Source organism: Carcharodon carcharias, chromosome 8 (genome assembly GCF_017639515.1).
Source record: "Carcharodon carcharias isolate sCarCar2 chromosome 8, sCarCar2.pri, whole genome shotgun sequence".
In the NCBI taxonomy this organism is placed as follows: Eukaryota; Metazoa; Chordata; class Chondrichthyes; order Lamniformes; family Lamnidae; genus Carcharodon; species Carcharodon carcharias.
The window spans coordinates 149,481,651-149,505,281 of record NC_054474.1 but is presented as its reverse complement, the minus strand read 5'-3'; the positions used below and the strand labels follow the sequence as shown (position 1 = coordinate 149,505,281).

The window sequence follows — 23,631 nt, the reverse complement described above, 5'->3', positions numbered from 1 at the left end:
TCATGCTGACCAAGTGTGTTCTGGGGAAGATTCAGGGCAGCACAAAGGCACAATAACATTTTTATTTTCCAAAGGTAATTTCTCTCCTTCCCTCCCTCTTACAGTGACCCTGGGGAAAGTTGTGTGCTGTTTGAACATTACTGATTTACCCTACAACACCCTGAAAGATGGAAAATTCAAACTGCACAATTTATATCACAATCAGTTTATAACTGTAAAAGTTAACTTTTACCAAAGCCACTTCTGCTTCTCAGGCCCAAAAACAAATCCTGCTAATTATTTTTTTCCCTGGTTCTTTTCCTTGAGGAGGTGAAGTTAATAACTGTTGATCATTTATGAGCCCCACCAGTACTTTGCAACTGGCTGTTTGACTGTGGGGACCATCACAACCCGGGCTGATCTGGATACACAAAGCCCTCTCATCCCCCGACCCCAGCCCCAGACAGGATCAACGGCACAGGAACCATAGCACACCTTCCCCTTTTCTAACCAAGGGGTGCTGAGGCCAACTGCCCCTTTCATCCCAGATGAGGATTTAACACTGAGCCCTAGGTCTGTAGAACCTGCAGCACCCAATGAAACAATGAAAGACCTGAGTCATGTCAATGCACAAATTTACTGATTTAAACCAATTCCTGTTTTCATTCAGGGAGCTGTTGACACTGAGCAGTGCTTACATACATCTTGTCCTCTTGCACCCGGCAGAGAAAGGAAAGTTAGTCAACATAAAGTCTGACCCACAGAGTTTGGTCTCTGGAAATGCAGAGGTAAGTCTATCAGCATCTTAAAAATGTAGCTGGGGTGGGAGTAACGACTTTCCATGGTCACGCAGCAATCACTGAGGGGCCCCAGATAACCATCCTCATTCCCACTCAAATCACTGGCCTCTCACTTGGACATTCCCTCATCTGGCTTTGGTGGTGGTGGGGTGTCTCAAGCAAAGGAGGAACGCAACCCAGCTCCCTGAGTGCAAGGCCCACTGTAGGGATCCAAGTTCAGCCTTCTCGAATCTGCTTACAATCATTGAGAACTAAAAGCAGGGACATGAGAGAGACAGCGGAATGGGCAGATTGACAGGAATCATTCTTCATGGATTCTTCCCAGATAAAACAAGAAAATTACAGCCTCTTCACGGTCTACGTTTGTATTTGGCCCATGTTTAATGACCAGCTAAGATTCCAATACATTACTAGAGAAAAGGGGCAGTGCCCAAACTGGGTCCCCAGGTCAATAGAAACCCTTAGTGATCATCCACTTCTAGATGTCACGATCACATTTATACTTAAGACCTATAGTAAAGCACACCAGAGACAGCTAGGGACAAGGAACAACACTTGTGCTACTTTGATCTACGAGACTGTCGGTGATCCTGTATTATCCTAATACTGGGTTCAAGCAGTCAAATGGCATTGTATTTTGAAGATTATCTATTGCAGACGCAATGCAAAAGTCAAAAAAAAGTAGTTCCTCCAATCTCAGGCACAGGTCAGTCTTCAAATCGCTGCCAAGGTGCCCTCGGCTGTTACTGCTGCATCTCCTCTTCCTCATCTTTGCTGTTTTCCATCAACAGAAACCACTTCAACCGGTCTGGAAGAGGCAAGGACTTCACCTTGGCATCCAAAGGAACGGGCCTCAGGAGTCGTCGAATGTCCACCCTGCACAGGTGCTTCAGTGAGGCTGGAGAAAACTGCAGCAGCTTCAGGGGCCTGGAGAGCGCCATCACTTGGTCCGTGTAGTTGGGGTAGGCTGTAGGTTTAATCTCCCAGCCTGGAGAGAGCTGGGGACGAGATACACTACCCACCATCAGCTCCAGGGCCATGTCTGCACGTCGCAAGGCTTCTTGGTGCGGAAGCATGGACTCTGGGCCGTTTAACAATACACGCAGTCTCTCAAAGAGAAGGGTGAATCCAGACCAGCAGATAGGGCCGTGCTCAGGACAATGGTTGGAAGCCCCAGAGTCAAGGAGAACCCTGATGATGGGAAGGTGGACTTCAAACTGGTTGATGCAGGCATAGATGAGGGAGTCCTCGGGCTGACAGGTGTCAGGTTTAGCAGAGTGAGCCAGCAACAGCTGGGTGGTCTGCAGACAGAAGTCTCTGAGGGTCTCAGCCTCTTCCTGGTCTCTACCTTCGGTCTCGCCCAGGAGGAAGATGATAAATGTGAAGACATTATCGCCATCCATCATGGTTGCTTTCACATCTGCACCTAAGAAGCACCAAGTGATCTTGAGGTTAGAGCTTCAGATAGGAATAAATTAAAAGGACCTGCATTTTTTATAGCCTCTTTCAGAACCACAGGACTCTCAAGCGTTTTACAGCCAATGAGGTACTTTTGAAGCGTATTCACTGTTGTAACGCAAAAAATGCGACAGCCATTTTACACACAAGATCTCACAAAGCAATATGATAATACCCGATAATCTGGTTTTGTGATGTTGATTTAGGGTTTGACAAATATTTAGTTCGTGGCTCATCTTAATATTTTAGATGTAGTTTTTAGTTCTGGGAAGATTATTGTTTGGAAGGTAAGGTTACTAAAATGCGGGGCTTTAGAGACTGTACATCTAAAGGAAATGGCAGTTCAGAAGGTTATCCCTGTTTGACTAATAGAGTCAAAATAGAAGAGAGGGAGCCATAAAAACAGCAGCCGGGCTTACTGACCTAGAGAACGGAGACACGATGTCTACACTGCTTGCAAAGAAGTGCAGTCCAGAGGGATATTTTGTTCTGGGAGTTAGAGCTAAATTAGTTTAAAAGTAGTGAACCCTTAAAGGCTACATCGTCATGGAGCTGGGTGGAGCTTAAGAAGGTTCTCTGGTTTCAATTTATCTGAGCTTTCTGCAGCAGGGAAAGGGTCGATATCGAAAAGGTGCAGCTGTTAGCAGGCTCCAGGTAGAGAAGCCCTGGGAGCCATTTGGTGAAACTGAGGATTGCTGTTTGGACCTCATGGGGTTTGCAGCTCACAGATGCCACAGATCCAAGCAGATAGGGCTCAGAGGAAGCCCTGGAGTCTCAGTGCAGCCAGGAAACTGGAGTTTGGGAAATCTATGGGCAATGCCAGCTTAGTGTAACTAGCAGAATGCAAACAAACATATGAACACATGAAAGAGTTTCAAGTGTGTTGGTAATTAGAGATAGGAGTACAACTTTGTGAATCTTGTGGAACGCAGTCTCAGGACGAGAGATTGAGTGAGCAGTCGATCAGGCAGTCAAAGTTGGAAAAGCTTGAGGGAATTCATAGGCTAGAATCAAATGAAACGTTTGTAGAATTTGCTAGGCAGAAAGAAACGCCATGGGACCGGTGGATTCGGGCACTGAGACGTGAACAGAATTTTCAGAATGTAAGAGAGCTAATGATAATGGGAGAATTTTGAAACAGCATCTCAATAGCTCTCAGGTCACACCTGGAAGACTGCAAGATTTATAACATAAAGGAAGCAGCAGTTCTGAAAGTTGGGTATGACATATCACATAAACACTAGGGGGCAGTAGATCTCCATTTGTAAACCCACAGGGAAGCTGGAGGAATAGAAGAGTCTAGCTCTGGGGAGAGACAGAAATTGCTCCAATCAAAGAAAATGATAATAGAGAATAAAAACGTTGTAAAGAAACCAATATGCTTTTATTGTCATATGACAGGCCATATAAAAGCAAATTGTTGGAAGTGAAATGGTAAAATGGTGGCAGTAATACAATGCTCAAGGAGTCTTTAGGAGAGGTTGTACCAGAAAAGGAAATGGGTTTTAAATCAGTGACACTGCTGCAAATGACAGGAATTTCCAGAGAAAGCTGCACCAGAAAGTGAAGACTGTGCGAAACCCATTGCACCTAATGTTTTTACCTTAGGAATGGATAGGGATGTAAAGGATTACAAGAGGTTTATATGTGATGGGGAAGTCACTCCATTTTTGTCCAAGAAATAACGCAGAAAGATTGTTATCCTGAGAGTTATTGGTTTCACTCAGAGCTTATCGTTAGCAAAGGATTTAGACCTGCTTTGTCTTAGAAAGAAAATTCAAGATCCAAAATGAGGAGGTTATTGATATTGCTTGGAAAGAATTTAATAAAATTAGATCTAAATGGAGTCAGGAGAAACTGAAAGATTATGAACTGTTTAAAAATCAGACCAAACAAAGATATCAAACCTTTCTGCTTGAGCATAAGAAGCATTCGAATGATATTCTTAAAGTGGCTAAGGAAGATTTTGATCAAAGGGGGAATTACTTGCTGGCACAAAAAGAAGCAATTATGAACTTGTTTTCTCAAAGAGAATTTAAAAAGTGAGAGTCTGGACAATGAACTTGAAAATGAAATGGACTTAACTGAGACACTCTTTGTAGAGTTTAAAGATGAGAAGCTGCAGATATGGAGGACAGTAAGGTTCACAAGCTGAAATCAGCCAGACTGTTTTAAAGACTGAGCTTGAAAAACTATGAGGAGTCTTCTTTTGCAGATGAACATTTGGACTATAATTATCATAAGAGGAAAACCTTCAGAAAACATGGTAAGAAGTATTATTTTTCACCTTAAACTGGACATGGAATCAGCAGAGAGCTGCTGGACAATGGGGGATGATTATTGCGTGGGTTGCATGTGGATAGTTGTAAGATATATAACATATTGTAAGTTGTTATGTCTATACGATGAATGAAAAGCATCAAATTGGTGACGCGTTTCGTTTTTTTTGATAGTGTGGTATGATGAATACCTCTAAAATATTAGTGTGCATTATGAAGTAGATAATGTTTAGTTCTGGGAAGATTATTTTTGTGAAGGTAAGGAAACTAAAATGCTGGGCTTTAGAGATCGTCAGAACGGTGCAGCGCTCCCTCAGTATTGGCGCTCCGACTGTGCAGCGCGCTCTCATTACTAACCGTCTGACAGTGCAGCACTCCCTCAGTACTGCACTGGGAGTGTCAGTATAGATTATGGGCTCAGGTCTCCGTAGTGGAACTTGAATCCAAGAGAGTGGCTTGGGCAGTCGATGTGATATTGCACGGGTCCCTGTACAGAATGTGCTCCGGTAGGTGCAAAAACTGTGTCACAATTTTCCTTTATCTCACCAACTGAGAGCCTATGGGGAATGCATACTTATGAAATCCCCGGAACAGATTGTGGTTCGAACCTTTTTCTTTGCTTGTGAGCAAATGCCCAAATTCTTCAGCATTGGCAAAGGTGCTAAACCTGTTCTCTGATCTGAAGAGTCATATGGTCTCGAAACGTTAACTCTGTTTCTCTCTCCACAGATGCTGTCAGACCTGCTGAGTTTTTCCAGCATTTTTTGTTTTTAATTACTAAACCTGCCAGTCACTGCAACAGCTAATATTGATAGCCCAAACCTCAGGACACAGGAGTCTATCCACCCAAAGATGCTGATGCAAATTTATAGCCCCATCACTAATGAGGTTAATGCACCTTCCTCCATTCTGCTAATAACACCCTCTATTCTCTCCACTGCACATCCTATGAAAACTTAAGATAGTCACTCATAAATCCAAATGGAATTCAGGAGAAACTTCTTTACTCAGAAAGTGATGAGAATGTGGAACTTGCTTCCACAGGGAGTAATTGAGATAAATGGTATTGATGGATTTAGGGGAAAGCCAGATAACAGAAGAGGGAGAAAGGAATAGAAGGATATGGTGAGATGAATAAGAGTGGGGGGAGGCTCATGTGGAGCAGAAGCATCACCGTGGACCCAGCTGAGTTGGCTGGCCTGTTTCTGTGTTGTAAAGCAATGGGTATCATAGTCTAACCCAGGGCAACTAAGACAGTACAGCAGCTTCCAGCCTAGTACTTCCACATGTCCCTGGCCTCCAATCAGAAGTGAAGCCTGTGGAATGTTACTGGGAGTGAAGAACACACGAATTAGTAGGCCATTCGGCCCCTCAAGCCTGCTCTGCCTTTTGATAAGATCATGGCTGATCTGATTGTGCCCTCCACATTTCTGTCTACCTGCTATGCCTTTTGACTACCTTGTTAGTCCAGAATCTATCTAACTCAGCCTTAAAAATATTTACTGACCCAGCCGCCACCATTCTGTGGGGAAGAGGATTTCATACTAACAACCCTCAGAGAAAAAATATCTCCGTCTTAAATGGGAGACCCCTTATTTTTAAACTGTGTCCCCTAGTTCTAGTCTCTCCAACAGGGGGAAACCTCCCTTCAGCATCCAGCCTGTCAAGTCCCCTCAAGATCCTATTTGTTTTAAAATAATCACCTCTCATTCTTCTAAGCTCCAATGGATACAGGCCCAACCTGTCCAACTTTTCTTCATAAGACAACCTCTTCATCCCAGAAATCAGTCGAGTAAACCTTCTCTGCAATGCTAATGCAAATATATCCTTTCTTAAATAAGTGAACCAAACCTGGACACAGTATTCTCACCAATGCAGTGTACAACTGTAGCAAAACTTCCCTACTTTCATATTCCATTCCCTTGCAAGAAAGGCCAACATTCCATTTGCCTTCTTAATCACTTGCTGTACCTAACCTTTTGTGATTCATGTACCAGGACACCCAGATCTCTCTGTACGGCAGAGTTCTGCTATGTCTCTCCATTTAAATATGTTGTTTTTTATCCTTCCTGCCAAGGTGGATAAATTCCCACATTTTCCCAAATTGTACTCAACCTGCCCAATTTTTGCCCACTCAACCTATCTACATCCCTTTGCAGACTCCTTATGTCCTTTTTACAATTTACTTCCCTATCTTTGTGTCATCAGCAAATTTAGCAACTATACATTTGGTCTTTTCATCCAAATCATTGATATAGACTATAAATAGTTGAGGCCTCAGCACTGATCCCTGTGGCACTCCATGGGTTAAATCTTGCCAACCCAAAAATGACCCATTTATCCCTACTCTGTTTCCTGTTAGTCAGCCAATCTTCTATCCATGCTAATACATTATCCTCTACACCACGAGTTCTTATTTTGTGTAATAACCTTTGATGTGGCACCCTATCAAATGCCTTTTGGAAATCCAAGTATACCACATCTAGGATTATTCTAGCTTCCACACTGTCCTCTGACATTTCCCCACTTCCTGTGAGGAAGTGCCTATCCACCATTTAATAGCTGCATCCCAGCACTCTGTGGTGCTTGTGGGTCAGCTGCAGGATTACTGAAAGATGTTACCTGGGGTTATGAGCCTCAACAAATATTAATCGGAGTAAAACTGCTATAAATGGCCCTGTGCTGTTTGTTCACTGGCTCCACTGTCAAATAAAGCAAGAACTTGCATTTCAAGAGTGTTGGGACAAAGTGCTTGACAGTAAATGAAGTGCTTTTGAAGTGCTCTCACTGTTGGTGATATCCTACACGAGGCAGCATAAGCCAGTCTCCCTGACACTGATCCCCAGGAAACATCAGCATGTTCAGGATATGAGGGTGGGGGGAGCGAAGGTAAGAGAATGTTTCATTACCGTACCCCTCTCAAGAAGCAGCTTGATGTTGTCGGTGTTGTGCACGTGCACTCCATCACTGCTGGCCAGTGAGTGCAGCAAGGCTGATTTTCCTGAGAGAGAGAGGGATGAGAGATTTAGCTTGACGGTGCTGGCATGACAAGATTTCAAAAATAAAGGAATAATGAAAAAGCCACAGACCGGTCTTGTCGATCCCGTTTATATCAGCGCCAAGGTCAAGGAGCCTTCGCAGGCATGGTAAACGTTCCACCTCCTCACTCGCCAAGTCTAGTGGGCTGCTGCTGTGAACCTGCACCAGGGGAAAACAGGCATTGTTAGATCGAGAACCTGCATTCCTATAGCGCCTTTCACACACCAGACCTCACTAAGCACTTCACAGCCAAAATGTAGTTACTGCTGTAATGTAGGAAACAGGGCAGTAAACCAGTGCATGGCACAATCTCACAAGCAGCAATCTGATAATGGCCAGATAATCTGTTTGTATAAACATAAAAATTCGAAGCAGGAATAGGCCATTCAATCCCTTGAGATCGCTCTGCCTTTTGATAAGATCGTGGCTGACATTAAGATTGTGACTTCAACTCCACTTTCCTGTCTACCGTCTATACCCTTTCACTCCCTTGTCTATCAAGAATCTATCTAACTCAGCCTTAAAAATATTCAATGCCCCAGCCTCCACTGCTTTCTGGGGAAGAGAATTCCAGAAGCTCATGACCCTTTGAAAGAAAAAATTTCTCCTCATCTCCATCTTAAATATTATATTGGGTCTCCTAATTCTAGACTTTCAGCATGCCCTCTGTCAAGTCCCCTCAGGATCTTATATGTTTCAGTATACCTTTGTGACTTCAGCATATTTAGCAACCATTCATTTGGTCCCTTCATACAAATCATTGATATAGATTTTAAATAGTTAAGGTCCCAGTATTGACCCCCGTGGTTCTCCACTCATTACATATTGCCAACCCGAAAATCACCCATTTATCCCTACTCGTGGCTTCCTGTATCCTCTATCCATGCTTAATATGTTACCCACTACACCATGAGCTCTTATTTTGTGTATTACTTTTGATGTGGCACCTTGTCAACTGCCTTCTGGAAATCCAAGTACAACACATCCACAGGTTTCCCCTTTATCCATGATGGGTGTCACTTCCTCAAAGAACTCCAATAATTTAGGCAAACATGATTTCCCTTTCATAAAACCATGTTGACTCTGCCTGATTGCATTGAGATTTTCTAAATGCCCAGCTATAACCTGCTTAAAAATAGATTCCAGCAATTTCCCTATGACAGATGGTAGGCTAACTGGCCTGTAGGTTCCTGCTTTCTGTCTCCCTCCTTTCTTGGAGGTGCAGCCTTGGCAAACGGAGTGCAGTTGAGCTGAGTGAAGACTTGGAGTTTGGTGAGGGGCGTTTGGGAAAGGGAGAGAAGTTGTTCGTTTCCTCTTTCGATCTTTCTTACCTCGTAGAAATTGGTTCTTGCTCTACTACAGGGAAAGGAGCTAGCTGTTTGGTGAGTATCTGGTAAGTGTATAAGTTCTATTCTATCTCTAATGTTTAAAATAATACACAATTTGGTGGTAATGTTAATAAAATATATAAGAAAGCAACATAAATAAGTACTAATATAAGTAATAACTTAAAACACATTAAGGATGGCAAGACAGGTGATGTGTCAAGGCTGCAGCATTTGGGAGCTCCTGGATAACATGGTGATCCAGGGCAAATACGTCTGTACGAAGTGTTTGCTGCTTGAGGAACTTCGGCTCAGAGTCATTGAGCTGGAGGCTGAGCTGCAGACTTTGCGACACATTGGGTGGGTGGGGAGGGAATGTTGCCTGGATGTTTCATTGCAGGAGGCAGTCAAACCACTTGGAATAGGGTCTTCTGATTTGATCAGTGGCCAGGGACAGAAGGGTGAGGCAGGTAAGGGGACCCAGGGGGCAGGAGTGCAGGACTTTTTATTCATTCATGGAATGGGAGCTTTGCTGGCTGGGCCGGCATTTATTGCCCCTTGGGATGGTGGTGGTGAGCTGCCTTCTTGAACCGCTGCAGTCCATGTGATGTAGGTACACCTACAGTGTTGTTAGGAAGGGATTTCCAGGATTTTGGCCTAGCAACAATGAAGGAACAGCGATAAGTTTCCAAGCCAGGATGGTGAGTGTCTTGGAAGGTAACTTCCATGTGGTGGAGTTCCTAACTATCTGCTGCTCTTGTCCTTTCTCGATGGTAATGGTCGTGGGTTTGGAAGATGCTGACTAAGAAGCCTTGGTGAATTCCTGCAGTACATTTTGTAGATGGTACACACTGCTGCTACTGTGCGTCAGTGGTGGAAGGAGTGAATGTTTGTGGATGTGGTGCGAATCAAGAGGGCTGCTTTGTCCTCGACGGTGTCAAGCTTCTCGAGAGTTGTGGGAGCTTCACTCATCCAGGCAAGTGGGGAGTATTCCATCACACTCCTGACTTATGCCATGTATGGTGGACAGGCTTTGGGGAGTCAGGAGGTAAGATACTCATCGCAGGATTCCTAGCCTCCAACCTGTTCTTGTAGGTCTTTTGGCTAGTCCAGTTCAGTTTATGGTCAACGGCAACTTGCAATTATTTCTGGGATGCTATTTGTGTCTTCTACAGTGAAGAGAGACAGTAAATATCTGTTTAGTTCAGCTGCTATTTCCTTATTTTCCATTAGTGGTTCCTCAGACTCATTCTCTGAAGGACCAATGCTCACTTTACTTACTATTTTCCTTTTTAAATATCTGTAGAAACTTTCATTTGTCTTTATATTTCTAGCAAGCTTTCATACTCTAATTTCTCCCTCACTTTTTTTGTCATTCTTTGCTGTTTTTTATATGTTGTCCAATCTTCCAAACTGGCACTAATCTTCACGGAATTGTAAGCTTTTTCTTTCAATTTAATAATATTCTTAATTTCCTTAGTTAGCCTGGGATGGTGTGTCCTTCCCCTAGAGTCTTTATTTCTCACTGGAATGCATCTTTGTTGAGTGTTATAAAATATCTCAAATGTCTACTACTATACCTCTACTGACCTATCCCTTAACCTAGTTCACTTTAGCCAGCTGCCTTCATAATTGCCCTTACTTAAGTTTAAAACACTAGTCTTGGACCTACTCTTCTCTTCTTAAACTGTGTGCAAAATTCAAACAGGTTATGATCACTGCTGCCTAGGGGCGCCTTTATTATGAGGTCATTAATTAAACCTGTCACACTGCACATTACCAGATCTTAAATAGCCTGCTCTCTGGTTGGCTCTGGAACTTGCAGCTCTAAGCAACTGTCCCTAAAACACTCTGTGAACTCATCTTCCAGACTGCCTTTGCTAATCTGATTCGTCCAATGTATATGTAGATTAAAATCATCCATGATTATTGCCATATCTTTCCCACAAGCCCCCATTATTTCTCCTGTATACCCCATACTAGTGTGGTTACTGTTGGGGGGAACCACTCCCACAGGTGACTTCTTACATTTACAATTTTCTTATCTCTACCCAAACTGATTCTACATCTTGATCTTTAGAACCAACGACATCTGTTACTACTGTCATCCTTAATTAATAGCACTACCTCACCATCTCTTCCTAACTTCCTGTCCTTTCAAAATGTCAAGTACCCTTGAATGTTCAAGTCCCAGTCTTTGTAGGCATTGACTGAGGGATAAATATTGGACAGAAGACTGTGGAGAACTCCTTTGCTCTTCTTCAAATAGTGGCCAGGGGATCTTTAATGTTCACCTCGGACAACATTCAGAGACTAGGTTTAATGTCTCAGCTGAAAGATGGCATTTCTGACAGAGCTGCACTCCCTCAGTACTGCACTGGGGGTGCCAGCTTGGCTTATGGGCTCAGGTCTGTGAAGTGGGAAAGTGAGCACAGGCAGTGATGTGCTTGGATAGTTTAGAATTAAATTCAGCACAGTTCCTAACGCCTTCTTACCCGGTCCCTCTTGTTGATGTCTGCTCCATGCCGAACTAGCAATTCCACCACATCGGGCTGGTTGCGTAGGACCGCCACATGCAAGGCTGTGTAATATGTGACAGGATCTATAAAACAAGACAGTCACACCATTGCTGGAAGAGACCCACCAGACAGAACCAATCAACAACGCACACTTCACCCAGTGTACCCCATCAGACAGAACCAGTCAACAACGCACACTTCACCCAGTGTACCCCATCAGACAGAACCAGTCAACAATGCACAGCTTACCCAATATACCCCATCAGGCAGAACCAGTCAACAACGCAAAGCTCACCCAGCGTAACCCATTAGACAGAACCAGTCAACAACACATAGCTCACCCAGTGTACCCCATCAGACAGAACTAGTCAACAACGCACTGTTCACCAAGTATACCCCATCAGACAAAACCAGTCAACATCTACACAGCTCACCTAGTATACCACATCAGACAGAACCAGTCAACAAAGCACAGCTCACCCAGTGTACCCCATCAGACAGAACCAGTCAACAATGTACAGCTCAACCAGTCAACAATGTACAGCTCACCCAGTGTACCCCAGATAGAACCAGTCAACAATGCACTGTTCACACAGTGTTCCACATCAGACAGAACCAGTCAACAATGCACAGCTCACCGAATGTACCCCATCAGACAGAACCAGTCAGCCATGTACTGCTCACCAACAACCAAAATTCAGGATCGGGTCAAGCTCCTCAGCTTTTCCTGTGGCGTAAGTGGGTTTGTGTTTTGGATAGAGAGAAGGAAGTGGGTAAGAAAGAACTGAGAGTATCCCAGGACAGACTTAATAGACTGGATCTTTTCTCTGTAGAAAGGACAAGCCAAGGGATGACCTGTTCAATAGGGTCAGTACTGATAGGAGTTTGATAGGGTAAATAGAGAAAATGTTTCCACTTGTGGGTGAAACTAGAACTAGGTATCATCAATATGTGATTGTCACTAATAAATTAAATCAGGAACTCAGAAGAAACTTCCTTATCCAGAGAGTGGTGTGAAGGTGGAACTCACTACCACAGGGAGTGGTTGAGGTGATTAGTATATTTATATATATATTTAAGGGGAAGCTGGATAAACACATGAAGGAGAAAGGAATAAAAGGATATGTTATAAAAATAAAAATGTTGGAAATACTCAGCAGATCAGGCAGCATCTGTGGAGAGAGAAACAGAGTTAATATTTCAGGCTGATGGTCTTTCATTAGAATTGTTCTGATGAAAGTTCATCGAACTGAAACGTTAACTCTATTTGTCTGCACAGATGCTGCCTGACCTACTGAGTATTTCCAGCACTTTTTGTTTTTATTTCAGATTTCCAGTATCTGCAGTATTTTGCTTTTGTACAGAAGGATATGTTGATGGGATGAGGTGAAGTAAGGCTGGAGGAGGGTGGCATGCAGCAAAAACACCATCATGGACCAGTTAGGCTGGATGGCCTGTTTCTGCACTCTGCAGTCTGGGTAATTCTCTGTATAGAAACTGACTGAAGGAGCCGCTGCATTGCTCTCTCTCAAATGATACTGACCTTCGAAGTTGAGGTCAGCTCCATGCTGCAGCAGCTTCTCGGCAGCACTGACCAGCCCAGCCTCCGACACTTTGAACAGTGAATAACTGACAGCTTCCTCGTAGAAGGCCGATTGGGATTCTCTCTCCAGCAGTTCCAGCAGAGCTGTTGAGTCCGCTCCACCCACAGGGCCCTCACTGCAACTCAGTCAGACAAACATTAACAGGAGCTCTAACTCAGAGTACATCACAAACAACAGAAAACCGACAGGCACTGGGAGAGAGGCTGTGATTCTCTGATGTCAAAAACTGAAGCACAATCCAACTCCATTCCTGGTCTAGGAACAAGAATAGGCCATTCAGCCCCTCTGGCATGCTCTGTATGCAGCAAGATCACAACTGATCCACATTTCAACTCCATCAACCCTGTCTAGGGTATACAACCCTTAATAATCTCCCTCAGTACTGACCTGCTTGACAGTATTTTTTTTATTCATTCATGGGATGTGGGTGTCGCTGGCTGGGCCAGCATTTATTGCCCATCCCTAATTGCCTGTGATCAGAAGGCATTTAAGAGTCAACCACATTGTTGTGGGTCTGGAGTCACATGCACGCCAGACCAGGTAAGGACGGCAGATTTCCTTCTCTAAAGGGCATTCATGAACCAGATGGGTTGTTACAACAATCGACAATGGTTTCATGGTCATCATTAGACTTTTAATTGAACTCAAATTCCACCATCTGCTATGGCAGGATTTGAACCCAGTTCCCCAAAGCATTACCCTGGGTCTCTGGATTACTAGCCCAGCGTTAATGCCATTATGCCATTGCCTCACAATGCTCTGTCAGTACTGATCCTCCAACAGTGCAGCACCCCCTCATTACCGTCCCTCTTGACAGCGCAGCACTCCCTCAGTACTGACCCTCTTGACAGTGCAGCGCTCCCTCAGCACTGACCTTCCGACAGTGCAGTGCTCCCTCAGCACTGACCCTACCACAGTGCAGCGCTCCCTCAGTACTGAATTCCCAACAGTATAGCGTTCTCTCGAGCAACTTTAAAGGGGATTATGAGTTCCGAAAGTTTTAATACAATTTCTGACAGGTTGGGGTGAAGAGACCAGGGAGCTACTGGATCTTTTTAAAAATTAATTAATGAGATGAGCGTGTTGCTGGCAAGGCAGACACTTAGTGCTCATCCCTAATTGCCCTCGAACTGCCTGCTTGGACCACTGCAATCCTTGTGATGATAGTACATGATCAGGAAGCCCCTGAACCACCCCCCCACCAAGCACAACTGGTATGAAGTTACCGGACAGTTCCTCTGCCTCACCTGCCTGGAATTCCATGACCGGCCTCTCTGCTGGCTTCCTCTAACTCCGCGACTCTGAGAATCTCATCAACCAGCGGCTGATACTCAAAGATGATGCGTCGGAATCCATGCAGGTAAGGCATGGTTTCTCCACTCTCACTGAGCAGCAATCGACACAAAGCACATCCTCTGTGGAGCAGAAACAGGGAGCAATGTGAGGAACTGAGGGGAAAGATACACATTCAAGGAGCAGTTAATAAACATACAGACTGTTCCTGGGAAGAACATCCTGTACCTCCAGCCCGCCACATACACAGACGATGCCTTGTGTACTACAATGTCCACTCCCCACCTCACCTGGAAACCGTGTAATCCCCTAGGGTAGGCACAAAAACTATTACAAAGCCAGACCAATTGGGAGTAAAAATCTGGCAGGTTCCTCCCCCAGCCATGAGAAATAACTCTTTCTTAAAATGACCAGCTAGTCAAAAGGTAGTGAGTGGGTGAGCTCTGTCACTAACACTCCCCCCTAACTTACACAAAGTCTGAGAGTGGTGAAAGAGCAGAGGTAAAACTGCAGAGAGGAGTAAACACTGGTTATCTCCTTGAGGTACAGGGTGAAATCTTCAGGTTCCCAAATGCCCCCTGGATGATTAACACAGGTAAGAATCACTACAGACCTCACAGTATTCTGTTATCAACATCTACCCCCATCCCAAGATTCTTCACATTCTGCTCACCGCAATATTACAATAGCATAAGAAAGGTCCAGCATTGAAGCATTAATTGTCTGAACCCTTCAGGAGGAAGAGAGAGCAGGATTTCTTAGGAATCCAGCCCAGATTAACACACTCCTCGCTCCACCCGTGAGGCAGCGCTGTAATGCTCTATTAAGGACGGGGCACCAATGCTGTTTCCCTTATAAGTCCACACAAAAGCAACACAGGGTGAGACTTCAGAGATAGACAGGAGCTCATAGGGAAACAAGAATGGTGCAGAGATAAACAGCAGGACAGTGCAGCAGCTTGGGGGTGGGGGTGGGGGAGGGTGGGCAACTGTATCGTATTTTAACAGATTGTCCTTTATTTTGACTGTTTGCACTGTATCCCTGAAAGAGAGAGGGAGGGTGGTGCTGGGGGAGAGAGGGAGGGTGGTGCTGGGGGAGAGAGGGAGGGTGGTGGGGGAGAGACGGAGGGTGGTGGTGGGGGGGGAGAGGATAGAGGGGGTGGTGGTGGGGGGGAGGATAGAGAGAGGGGGTGGTGGTGGGGGGGAGGATAGAGAGAGGGGGTGGTGGTGGGGGGGAGGATAGAGAGAGGGGGTGGTGGTGGGGGGGAGGATAGAGAGAGGGGGTGGTGGTGGGGGGGAGAGGGAGGGTGGTGCTGGGGGAGAGAGGGAGGGTGGTGGTGGGGGAGAGAGGGAGGGTGGTGGTGGGGGAGAGAGGGAGGGTGGTGGTGGGGGAGAGAGGGAGGGTGGTGGTGGGGGGGGAGAGAGGGAGGGTGGTGGTGGGGGGAGAGAGAGGGAGGGTGGTGGTGGGGGGTAGGATAGAGAGAGGGGGGTGGTGGTGGGGGGTAGGATAGAGAGAGGGGGGGTGGTGGTGGGGGGGAGGATAGAGAGAGGGGGTGGTGGGGGGGGAGGATAGAGAGGGGGGGTGGTGGGGGGGGAGGATAGAGAGGGGGGGTGGTGGGGGGGGAGGATAGAGAGGGGGGGTGGTGGGGGGGGAGGATAGAGAGAGGGGGTGGTGGGGGGGAGGATAGAGAGAGGGGGTGGTGGTGGGGGGGAGGATAGAGAGAGGGGGTGGTGGTGGGGGAGAGAGGGAGGGTGGTGCTGGGGGAGAGAGGGAGGGTGGTGCTGGGGGAGAGAGGGAGGGTGGTGGTGGGGGAGAGAGGGAGGGTGGTGGTGGGGGAGAGAGGGAGGGTGGTGGTGGGGGAGAGAGGGAGGGTGGTGGTGGGGGGGAGAGAGAGGGAGGGTGGTGGTGGGGGAGAGAGAGGGTGGTGGTGGGGGAGAGAGGGAGGGTGGTGGTGGGGGAGAGAGGGAGGGTGGTGGTGGGGGAGAGAGGGAGGGTGGTGGTGGGGGAGAGAGGGAGGGTGGTGGTGGGGGAGAGAGGGAGGGTGGTGGGGGAGAGAGGGAGGGCGGTGGGGGAGAGAGGGAGGGTGGTGGTGGGGGAGAGAGGGAGGGTGGTGGTGGGGGAGAGAGGGAGGGTGGTGGTGGGGGAGAGAGGGAGGGTGGTGGTGGGGGGGAGAGGGAGGGAGGGTGGTGGTGGGGGGGAGAGAGAGGAGGGGGGTGGTGGGGGGTAGGATAGAGAGAGGGGGGTGGTGGTGAGTGGGAGGATAGAGAGAGGGGTGTGGTGGTGGGGGGGAGGATAGAGAGAGGGGGGTGGTGGTGGGGGGGAGGATAGAGAGAGGGGGGTGGTGGTGGGGGGGAGGATAGAGAGAGGGGGTGGTGGTGGGGGGGAGGATAGAGAGAGGGGGTGGTGGTGGGGGGGAGGATAGAGAGAGGGGGTGGTGGTGGGGGGGAGAGGGAGGGTGGTGCTGGGGGAGAGAGGGAGGGTGGTGGTGGGGGAGAGAGGGAGGGTGGTGGTGGGGGAGAGAGGGAGGGTGGTGGTGGGGGGGGAGAGAGGGAGGGTGGTGGTGGGGGGTAGGATAGAGAGAGGGGGGTGGTGGTGGGGGGGAGGATAGAGAGAGGGGGGGGGTGGTGGGGGGGAGGATAGAGAGGGGGGGTGGTGGGGGGGAGGATAGAGAGGGGGGGTGGTGGGGGGGAGGATAGAGAGGGGGGGTGGTGGGGGGGGAGGATAGAGAGAGGGGGTGGTGGGGGGGGAGGATAGAGAGAGGGGGTGGTGGGGGGGAGGATAGAGAGAGGGGGTGGTGCTGGGGGAGAGAGGGAGGGTGGTGGTGGGGGAGAGAGGAGGGTGGTGGTGGGGAGAGAGGGAGGGTGGTGGTGGGGGAGAGAGGGAGGGTGGTGGTGGGGGAGAGAGGGAGGGTGGTGGTGGGGGAGAGAGGGAGGGTGGTGGTGGGGAGAGAGGGAGGGTGGTGGTGGGGGAGAGGGAGGGTGGTGGTGGGGGAGAGAGGGAGGGTGGTGGTGGGGGAGAGAGGGAGGGGTGGTGGTGGGGGAGAGAGGGAGGGTGGGTGGTGGGGGCGAGAGGGAGGGCGGTGGGGGAGAGAGGGAGGGTGGTGGTGGGGGAGAGAGGGAGGGTGGTGGTGGGGGAGAGAGGGAGGGTGGTGGTGGGGGAGAGAGGGAGGGTGGTGGTGGGGGAGAGAGGGAGGGTGGTGGTGGGGGGGAGAGGGAGGGAGGGTGGTGGTGGGGGGGAGAGAGAGGGAGGGGGGTGGTGGTGCGTGGGAGGATAGAGAGAGGGGTGTGGTGGTGGGGGGGAGGATAGAGAGAGGGGGGTGGTGGTGGGGGGGAGGATAGAGAGAGGGGGGTGGTGGTGGGGGGGAGGATAGAGAGAGGGGGTGGTGGTGGGGGGGAGGATAGAGAGAGGGGGTGGTGGTGGGGGGGAGGATAGAGAGAGGGGGTGGTGGGGGGGAGGATAGAGAGAGGGGGTGGTGGTGGGGGAGAGAGGGAGGGTGGTGCTGGGGGAGAGAGGGAGGGTGGTGGTGGGGGAGAGAGGGAGGGTGGTGGTGGGGGAGAGAGAGAGGGAGGGTGGTGGTGGGGGGGAGAGAGAGGGAGGGTGGTGGTGGGGGGGAGAGAGAGGGAGGGTGGTGGTGGGGGAGAGAGGGAGGGTGGTGGTGGGGGAGAGAGGGAGGGTGGTGGTGGGGGAGAGAGGGAGGGTGGTGGTGGGGGGGAGAGAGAGGGAGGGTGGTGGTGGGGGGGAGAGAGAGGGAGGGAGGGTGGTGGTGGGGGGGAGAGAGGGTGGTGGTGGGGGGGAGAGAGAGGGAGGGTGGTGGTGGGGGGGAGAGAGAGGGAGGGAGGGTGGTGGTGGGGGGTAGGATAGAGAGAGGGGGTGGTGGTGGGGGGTAGGATAGAGAGAGGGGGTGGTGGTGGGGGGGAGGATAGAGGGGGTGGTGGGGGGGGGAGGATAGAGAGAGGGGGTGATGGTTGGGGGGGAGAGGGAGGGTGGTGGGGGGGGAGAGAGAGAGAGAGAGAGAGGGTGGTGGGGGGGGGAGGATAGAGAGAGGGGGTGGTGGGGGGGAGAGAGAGAGGGAGGGTGGTGGGGGTGGGAGAGAAAGGTGGGTGAGGGGGAGAGAGAGTGTGGTAGGGGTGGGGGGGGTAGAGACAGGGGTGTCTTAGGGGGATGAGGTTCTGGGTCTGCCGCCCATTCCCGCCCCTGTTTGACTCACCTCCGCCACCGGAAACACAATGTCTAATCCGGCCGGGCGGAGGCACATCCGCCATCGCCGGGAGAAAGGTTCCGGCCTTTCCGGTTCCTCCAACAGGAAGATTCGGATCCAGGAACCTGACCCGATCCAAACGCGGACTGACCGCTCGGGCAGCTCGAACACTGGTAAAGGAGAAATGTTACCCCAAACTCTGAATCCTACAGCCTGGACCCCAAACCCCAACTTTGAACCTCAGATACCGAACCCTGAACCTCAAACCCTGGACCGAGACACCAAACCCCCAGCCCCAATCCCAAACCCCTCACCCCTCAGCCCCAATCCCAAACCCCTCACCCCTCAGCCCCAATCCCAAACCCCTCACCCCTCAGCCCCAATCCCAAACCCCTCACCCCTCAGCCCCAATCCCAAACCCCTCAGCCCCAATCCCAAACCCCCTCAGCCCCAATCCCAAACCCCTCACCCCTCAGCCCCAATCCCAAACCCCTCACCCCTCAGCCCCAATCCCAAACCCCTCAGCCCCAATCCCAAACCCCTCACCCCTCAGCCCCAATCCCAAACCCCTCAGCCCCAATCCCAAACCCCTCACCCCTCAGCCCCAATCCCAAACCCCTCACCCCTCAGCCCCAATCCCAAACCCCTCACCCCTCAGCCCCAATCCCAAAACCCCTCACCCCTCAGCCCCAATCCCAAACCCCTCAGCCCCAATCCCAAACCCCTCACCCCTCAGCCCCAATCCCAAACCCCTCACCCCTCAGCCCCAATCCCAACCCCCTCACCCCTTAGCCCCAATCCCAAACCCCTCACCCCTCAGCCCCAATCCCAAACCCCTCAGCCCCAATCCCAAACCCCTCAGCCCCAATCCCAAACCCCTCAGCCCCAATCCCAAACCCCTCAGCCCCAATCCCAAACCCCTCAGCCCCAATCCCAAACCCCCAGCCCCAATCCCAAACCCCTCACCCCTCAGCCCCAATCCCAAACCCCTCACCCCTCAGCCCCAATCCCAACCCCCTCACCCCTCAGCCCCAATCCCAACCCCCTCACCCCTCAGCCCCAATCCCAACCCCCTCACCCCTCAGCCCCAATCCCAAACCCCTCACCCCTCAGCCCCAATCCCAAACCCCTCAGCCCCAATCCCAAACCCCTCAGCCCCAATCCCAAACCCCTCAGCCCCAATCCCAAACCCCTCAGCCCCAATCCCAAACCCCTCAGCCCAAATCCCAAACCCCTCAGCCCTCAGCCCCAATCCCAAACCCCTCACCCCTCAGCCCCAATCCCAAACCCCTCACCCCTCAGCCCCAATCCCAACCCCCTCACCCCTCAGCCCCAATCCCAAACCCCTCACCCCTCAGCCCCAATCCCAACCCCCTCACCCCTTAGCCCCAATCCCAAACCCCTCACCCCTCAGCCCCAATCCCAAACCCCTCAGCCCCAATCCCAAACCCCTCAGCCCCAATCCCAAACCCCCCCAGCCCCAATCCCAAACCCCTCACCCCTCAGCCCCAACCCCTCAGCCCCAATCCCAAACCCCTCACCCCTCAGCCCCAATCCCAAACCCCTCACACCTCAGCCCCAATCCCAAACCCCTCAGCCCCAATCCCAAACCCCCCAGCCCCAATCCCAAACCCCCCCAGCCCCAATCCCAACCGCCCCCCCAGCCCCAATCCCAAACCCCTCACCCCTCAGCCCCAACCCCTCAGCCCCAATCCCAAACCCCTCACCCCTCAGCCCCAACCCCTCAGCCCCAATCCCAACCCCCCCAGCCCCAATCCCAAACCCCTCACCCCTCAGCCCCAACCCCTCAGCCCCAATCCCAAACCCTCACCCCAAACCCCCCCCAGCCCTAATCCCAAACCCCTCATCCCCAACCCCAAACCCCTCATCCCCAACCCCAACCCCCCCAGCCCCAATCCCAAACCCCTCAGCCCCAATCCCAAACCCCTCAGCCCCAATCCCAACCCCCCCAGCCCCAATCCCAACCCCCCCCAGCCCCAATCCCAACCCCCCCCAGCCCCAATGCTAAACCCCCCCAGCCCCAATGCCAACCCCCCCCAGCCCCAATGCCAAACCCCCCCCAGCCCCAATGCCAAACCCTCCCCAGCCCCAATGCCAAACCCCCCCCAGCCCCAATGCCAAACCCCCCCCCAGCCCCAATGCCAAACCCCCCCAGCCCCAATGCCAGACCCCCCCCAGCCCCAATGCCAAACCCCCCCCCCCCAGCCCCAATCCCAACCCCCCCTCAGCCCCAATCCCAACCCCCCCCTCAGCCCCAATCCCAGGCCCCTCAGCCCTAATCCCAAACCCCTCACCCCCAACCCCAAACCCCTCAGCCCCAACCTGAAACCCCTCATCCCCAATCCCAAACCCCTCATCCCCAATCCCAAACCCTTCACCCCTCATCCCCAATCCCAAACCCCTCATCCCCAATCCCAAACACCTCATCCCCAATCCCAAACCCCTCAGCCCCAATCCCAAACCCCTCAGCCCCAATTCCAAACCCCTCAGCCCCAATCCCAAACCCCTCATCCCCAATCCCAAACCCCTCAGCCCCAATCCCAAACCCCTCAGCCCCAATCCCAAACCCCTCAGCCCCAATCCCAAACCCCTCAGCCCCAATCCCAAACCCCTCAGCCCCAATCCCAAACCCCTCAGCCCCAATCCCAAACCCCTCAGCCCCAATCCCAAATCCCAAACCCCTCAGCCCCAATCCCAAACCCCTCAGCCCCGATCCCAAACCCCCTCAGCCCCGATCCCAAACCCCCTCAGCCCCGATCCCAAACCCCCTCAGCCCCAATCCCAAACCCCTCATCCCCAATCCCAAACCCCTCAGCCCAATTCCAAACCCCTCACCCCTCATCCCAACCCTCATCCCCAATCCCAAACCCCTCATCCCCAATCCCAAACCCCTCATCCCCAATCCCAAACCCCTTATCCCAAATCCCAAACCCCTCAGCCCCAATCCCAAATCCCAAACCCCTCAGCCCCAATCCCAAATCCCAAACCCCTCAGCCCCAATCCCAAACCCCTCAGCCCCAATCCCAAACCCCTCAGCCCCAATCCCAAATCCCTCAGCCCCAATCCCAAATCCCTCAGCCCCAATCCCAAACCCCCTCAGCCCCAATCCCAAACCCCTCAGCCCCAATCCCAAATCCCTCAGCCCCAATCCCAAACCCCCTCAGCCCCAATCCCAAACCCCTCAGCCCCAATCCCAAACCCCTCAGCCCCAATTCCAAACCCCTCACCCCTCATCCCCAATCCCAAACCCCTCATCCCCAATCCCAAACCCCTCATCCCCAATCCCAAACCCCTCAGCCCCAATCCCAAACCCCTCAGCCCCAATCCCAAACCCCTCAGCCCCGATCCCAAATCCCTCAGGCCCAATCCCAAACCCCCTCAGCCCCAATCCCAAACCCCTCATCCCCAATCCCAAACCCCTCAGCCCCAATTCCAAACCCCTCACCCCTCATCCCCAATCCCAAACCCCTCATCCCCAATCCCAAACCCCTCAGCCCCAATCCCAAACCCCTCAGCCCCAATCCCAATCCCAAACCCCTCAGCCCCAATCCCAAACCCCTCAGCCCCAATCCCAAACCCCTCAGCCCCAATCCCAAACCCCTCAGCCCCAATCCCAAACCCCTCAGCCCCAATCCCAAACCCCTCAGCCCCAATCCCAAACCCCTCAGCCCCAATCCCCTCAGCCCCAATCCCAAACCCCTCAGCCCCAATCCCAAATCCCTCAGCCCCAATCCCAAACCCCCTCAGCCCCAATCCCAAACCCCCTCAGCCCCAATCCCAAACCCCCTCAGCCCCAATCCCAAACCCCCTCAGCCCCAATCCCAAACCCCTCATCCCCAATTCCAAACCCCTCATCCCCAATTCCAAACCCCTCATCCCCAATTCCAAACCCCTCATCCCCAATCCCAAACCCCTCAGCCCCAATCCCAAACCCCAAACCCCTCAGCCCCAATCCCAAACCCCTCAGCCACAATCCCAAATCCCAAACCCCTCAGCCCCAATCCCAAACCCCTCAGCCCCAATCCCAAACCCCTCAGCCCCAATCCCAAACCCCTCAGCCCCAATCCCAAACCCCTCAGCCCAATTCCAAACCACTCAGCCCCATACACAATGGATGTGGACAATCTCACTGTATAAATACAAATCTTTCCTTCTAAATCCTTCAATGGTTTTGCCCCTTCCAATCGCCATCACCTCCTTGAACGCTGTCACTCTGCCCCGGAGCTTCTGCAGTCCTCTGATTTACCCCCTTGTGCATCCTGTCATATGTCCTGGTTATTGGATCCTGGAATTCCCTCCTGATGCCCCTCTGTTCTCTAGGAAATCAGAATGAAAGAAAAAACAGAAAAAGCAAAAGTGAAAGATTCATATTTTACACAAATGTTTTAATAGATATTTTCATTTAATGTGGAACTTGTGCAGGGGAATGTAAGTCCTTCACCCAGAACACACTAAATTTACATTTTAATTTTACCCAGTTACACAACCATGATCAAAGATTAAGTCTCTAATGACTGTTATTGTGTGAAATGCTCCTCACTCAGCAAGTAGAATCAGGATGGACCGATGTTAAGAACTGAGTTTGAAATTCAGAATGTTTAAAGAATAAGTAGTGTCAAGCTGGTTGCTGGTGCCTGTATCCTGGTCTGATATTGACTTTAAAGATACATAGCTGCAGAGAATGATAGTGTGATATTTTAAAGTCAAAACAACCGGGTAAAAACCTTTGCAAACTGTGCCAAGGTGAAATCATATTGAAGTGATCTTTCACCCCAGCTCTCTTGACTGAATTGGCTCTCAATGTGGGACCCAAATAGTCAGTCCTCGGCCCAACCAACTTCAGCTGCTTCATCAATGACCCTTCCTTCGATCATAAGGACAGAAGTGGGGATGTTCGCTGATGATTGTACAATGTTCAGCACCATTCGCGACTCCTCAGATACAGAAGTAGACCATGTCCAAATGCAGCAAGACCTGGACAATATCCAGGCTTGGGCTGACAAGTGGCAAGTAACATTTGCGCCATACAAGTGCCAGGCAATGACCATCACCAACAAGAGAGAATCCAACCATCGCCCCTTGACATTCAATGGCACTACCATCACTGAATCCCCCA

The 23,631-nt window shown here is 50.8% G+C and overlaps 1 protein-coding gene across 5 annotated transcripts; it reads right to left on the bottom strand.

The window, feature by feature from the left end:
• Nucleotides 1–597: 597 nt before the first annotated feature.
• On the bottom strand, nt 598–22,814 carry asb6 (ankyrin repeat and SOCS box containing 6). 5 transcript variants are annotated; one of them, XM_041194257.1, is made up of 7 exons: nt 22,710–22,814; nt 14,251–14,418; nt 12,943–13,124; nt 11,376–11,482; nt 7,606–7,714; nt 7,431–7,517; nt 598–2,205 (listed from the first exon to the last, which is right to left on the bottom strand). In XM_041194257.1, exons 2-7 carry the CDS (start codon nt 14,370–14,372, stop codon nt 1,523–1,525), a joined length of 1,290 nt encoding a protein of 429 aa, XP_041050191.1. In that variant the 5' UTR covers nt 14,373–14,418; nt 22,710–22,814; the 3' UTR covers nt 598–1,522. The 5 variants fall into 5 exon arrangements, with proteins under 5 accessions (XP_041050191.1, XP_041050190.1, XP_041050192.1 ...); XM_041194256.1 differs by lacking the exon at nt 22,710–22,814 and adding an exon at nt 18,504–18,634; XM_041194258.1 differs by lacking the exon at nt 22,710–22,814 and adding an exon at nt 18,504–18,634 and having other exon boundaries at nt 12,943–13,118.
• Nucleotides 22,815–23,631: the final 817 nt, after the last annotated feature.